Source organism: Fukomys damarensis, unplaced genomic scaffold, assembly GCF_012274545.1.
Source record: "Fukomys damarensis isolate Sample0158 unplaced genomic scaffold, DMR_v1.0_HiC HiC_scaffold_4, whole genome shotgun sequence".
NCBI lineage: Eukaryota > Metazoa > Chordata > Mammalia > Rodentia > Bathyergidae > Fukomys > Fukomys damarensis.
The window spans coordinates 60,478,756-60,483,445 of record NW_022900916.1 but is presented as its reverse complement, the minus strand read 5'-3'; the positions used below and the strand labels follow the sequence as shown (position 1 = coordinate 60,483,445).

The 4,690-nt window shown below is 38.4% G+C and overlaps 1 protein-coding gene across 7 annotated transcripts in view; it reads right to left on the bottom strand.

Annotated features, from left to right (window-relative positions):
* Nucleotides 1-2,578: 2,578 nt before the first annotated feature.
* The window catches only part of Sgce (sarcoglycan epsilon), a 69,972-nt gene continuing 67,860 nt past the window's right edge, over nt 2,579-4,690 (bottom strand). For all 7 annotated transcript variants that reach the window (XM_010603439.2, XM_010603432.2, XM_010603430.2 and 4 more), the window contains one exon: nt 2,579-4,536. In XM_010603439.2, coding sequence (XP_010601741.1) covers nt 4,486-4,536 — 51 coding nt within the window. In that variant the 3' untranslated portion in view covers nt 2,579-4,485. The remainder of the gene's footprint in view (nt 4,537-4,690) is intronic.

Sequence of the window (4,690 nt, the reverse complement as noted above, 5' to 3'; positions counted from 1 at the left end):
TACTCTTCTTTAACCTTCGTATACTTTGGATGGGGCATTAGGTTAATTTCCTCAGCAATACTGATTTGGTACCAACTAGGGCCAGTGTACTAGTTTATTGTGTTTCATAACACACTTGTCTGTTTGATTCACCACATTAGTCAATGCTTACAGTATAAAACTCAATTCCAAATAAAACTCAATTCATGAAGTGGTCCTTATGCTCAATCTAATAAGATAATTTGAGATGTTTAAATTAAAAATGGACTGGGGTCTACTGTTTTGTAGACTAGTTTTATTTCAATCTTTCCTCATCATCTTGCAACTTGTCTTAGGTGTACTCATTAAGATAGTAAGAAGAATCTTACATAAAAATTAAACGGAATATGAAAACATGATGAACTAACATGAACTTCACCCTATTGACTGAATGTAAAGTGAGAATATCTACCACAAAAATCACTGTAGCATCTGGACAGTGTTTGAAAATGTAAGATTTATTAATACAGTCATACAATTTCTATACAAATCTTAAACATTACAATATTTCAATTTTGTGAAAGGTTAAAATAAAAATATTCCTAACATTCTCTGACCATTAGATTCTGACAATTACCCAATTTTACGTATCCTGCCCCGCTGATGGGATAGCTAACACATTTTGGCTGTTTGTTGAATGTTCAGGTGACAGAGTGATAGCCCATTTTCTCAGCAGCTCCCATGGCTTTGGTGCCAACTCACATGCAGATGACTCACCAATTATAGTGCCAGCCAGAGCTTCAAATTTGTACATCCCCTGGCCTCCTGCTCTTAGTTTTCTCAAAACCAACTCAATATCACCTTGCATACAGTTGTACTCATGTCATTTTCCTCAATCCTGGTTCTTGTCCAGTATTATCTGTCACAACAGCTAGTACCACTAATTGGATGAGAAAAACCCATACATCTGGCTCCTTTTAGTTCTTTACCATACAATTTCCAAAGTTTCAATGTACCAACAACTGATGTCTGCTTTACCAAGTAGTTCCTGAGTCCCCTCGCCATCCTAGTCCAATTATCATTTCTCCAGTTGCATCTATAATGGACTCCTGCCTGGCCTATCCTCCCCAACTCAATCTGTTCTCTACACTGTTGTTAGATTACTCGCACAAAAATACAAAACGTGACCACATCACCATCTTTCCTTCTTAAAACCCACCAAACTTCATTTTTCTGCCTTAAATTCATGCAGAGGTTGGTCCTAGATACCTCTTAGCTCTCTCCTTCCCCCGTCTCTGTACTCTGGCTACGCTGGATTTTGACACAACCCCGAGCTCATTGGGAACTCTTGCCCTGAAAGGACTTAGATACACTCTCCTAATTGCCTAAGACACTTATTCTTTGAAACTTACGAATTTCTACTCAGGCTTCTTGTTTTAGCATGAATTGCTTTAGGGAAGCTTCTCCAACCTTGCTGGTTAGGCCAGGTGTCCCTGTGATAAGCTTTCACAGCACCAAGAACTTGCCCTCATAGGAATTATTACGATTGTAGCTTGACAATATTTGTATGATGCTTGATCAGCATCTGTCTTTCCTACTAGAATGTAAACTCCATGAGGGCAAAGCACGTGACCTGTCTGTCTCACTGACATATCCTCAGGGCACCGCCTGGAGTCAGACATAACTTATCAAACACTCAACAAGTAACTAAACGGTAGGAGTGTTCTGTGGAAACTTTCAAATGCAAATGTATCTTAGTATTTTTTGACTGTTTTATTTAACCACGCAATTGATTATAGTCAAGACATGGAATATGATAGCTCAAATCTTGGACCATTAATCCCAAAGGTCATATACCTCACCTACTTGCTGTGTCTGTGCTCTGAGGTATTTTCCTTGATGTTACTATCTAGTTAATTGTCATCTAAATATTCTTTTATCCTCATATTTAGCTTAACATTTTAACTCCTGCTCTCTTCTTTCCAAGATAGCAACAGTTCCACGAAGAAAGCAAACATTAAGTGTACACATAAAGATATAAACTTTTTTATGATATTTTAACTTGAATAAATGTTTAAGGAACTTTTAGTTTCCTTACTGCAGAAGGTACCTGGAATCACACGTCAGCAATTCCTTATTGCTCAATGCCCAGTAATTCTATTTATTTACCCTCCCTCCAATGTCCAAGGTTAGAGGTGATGGGAGAAAAAATAAACACAGAAATTCAGTAGGAAAAGGTCTTATCCATGTCAATGTTTTCGAGAATCATGGTTCAATTCTTTTTTTTTTTGTACTGGGGATCAAACTCAGGACCTTGTGAGGCAGGTGACAGCACCACTGAGCTAAATCCCCAGCCCTCATGGTTCAATTCTAAGGAACTGGCTTATAGACTTCACACTTGAGGGATATGAGAAATCTTGCAGCTTCAGGAATATCAGGAGGAGAATGAACACAGATCTTTCTTAAAGACAGGTGGTCATTTCTATGGGTGACTATACTTTGGAAGAAAGAAAAGTCACAAACTTTTAGGGGAATCTGGAATCTAAAACACAAAAAACTACTATCTTTTTACAGGGCAATGGCTCACAGAGGCCAACTGAAAAGGTGTGTGTGTGTGTGGTTTTTTTTTTTTTTTTTGCTTGTTTTGTGATGCTAGAGATTGATCCTAGAATCTTTTGTCTGAGCTACATACCCAGCTCTTTTTGATTTTTTATTTTGAAGCAGAGTCTTGCCCAGTCATTATGTTGGGATCAAACCTGCAGTCTTCCTGCCTCAATGTCCCTGACCGCTGGGATTACAGGGATGTGCCACCTTGTCCTCTTAAAAAGGTATTTTAAATTGACTTTTGGAACACAAAAATCACTATGCAGCCATTATCCCACGATGAGTGAGTATACTTAGGATAGAGATCCTTAGCAAGTGGCAGAATTCTCACTTTTTAACCCATAAAGGAAGAATTAGTTATTAGTGTCATGCCCGTTAAGGGGGAAGTATTTGCACTTTCTTCCCCATCAAAATATTAACTCAGAGGCAAAGTTTGTTTTTTCTTCTTGAAGGATTTTTAGAGATTAAAGCTATTACTGATTTGTGAGATGCTCGAGAATGATTTCATCCTGGTTAAACTTCTCAATAAAGTGTATTTTCCTTTCCTTACCATAGCTCTTTACCAGGATAGACAAGAAAAGTTCTTGCACCCTGAGTGGCAGATTCTTGTTTGTAACTGTGCATTACCTTGTTCTTGCTCATTTTGATGACCAGAAATTTGACTTCTTTAAGCAGAGGGTGTGGTTTGTGAACTCTGTCTCTGTGCCACAGTTCAGTCTTCTGGACCGGAATGACCTTCACTTACTCCTAGGATTTGACCTGGACACAGTACACTTATAACCCCAAGCCGAAAACTCCTGGAGAACAAGTGGCAATGCTCTAGCTCTCTTGGAAAGGAATAAGATAAGAGATAGATCTTTAAGAAATAAATGACTGACTTCCTCTGTTAAGTTACAGCAAGAAGTGGGGAAAGAGGTTCTAAAACCGAAGACATAACAGAATATCCCCTCTGAATGGAAGGCAAGGCGAAGCACACATTACAAATGGGGATTACTTTCAGCTTTGGAATCTGGTAGCACTTGTGTGACCTCTGACACAATTAACAGGTAACAAAGAGATTTAACTGGATCTCTGACCAATTAACAGGCAGTAGTACAGCAATTCGCCCAGAGCAGAGCAGAAGGTTTTTCAGCTGGCCCAGCCTGCAATAAAAGCTGTTCTGCTAACTGACCTGATGAATAGTGCTCAAAGTGCCCACAATTTACGAAACAGGCAAGCACTGTATGAGGGATTGCTGCTATACCTGGGACACAGGAGTTACCACGGCAGAGAACCCTGCAGAGCTGATACATGTTGCTATTAGTGACTATTCTCTCTCTTTTTAACAGCTCCTGACATGCTTCTAAGGCAAATATCTGACTATGAATTCAACTGAGTGCACACCCGAGCTGCCCTGACAACCTGGATGTTTTTGGTTCCACAACTCCTAATACTGCGTTTACTCTCTAAAACACTCGAGAAAGTGTGATACAAACAACAGGCTTTCAGGTCAGCAAGGATTAAAGCATTATTTAAATGCACTGTGTACTTGAACACAGAGGCAAAGACACTTTATACATTCTTTAGAAGCACTTAATAAAATCTTGTTGAATGAAGATGAACGCAGGACCCTGATTCTAGCAACTAAAACATTCCTAACAAATGGGAGGTGATCAAATGCTTTCATTTTTGCAGTAAATTTTACCAGACATTAGTCTTTGTTAATATTTATTTTAAAGATCACCTTTTATTGTAACAAATATAAAGTCATCGATGTCTTACAAATTGTCAAAAATGTTTGAAGTACAAAAAAATGCATTAGTAAAATGAAAGTTATGCTGTATTATTTGGTACATAATACTGTCAACATGCATACCAGAGGCCAGAAGAATTCATGCATTTTTGGAGAAGAAAATAAATCCAGATCGCTGCAGTGCTGTCTGGTTATAAATTCATTGCCTCGGTCAGCTTCCTCTCTTCAGGGATACCATTTACCTGCAATGCGGAAGAGTGAATATGAGCATGACTTAGGTAGGCTACAGATATTTTCAGGTGCGGCTCTAAACGAATTGTGGCAATGAGGAATTTTCCATCTCCTTAACATAATTTAAAATAAGGCACTTTTTTTCTGTTTTTTTTTTTTTTTTTT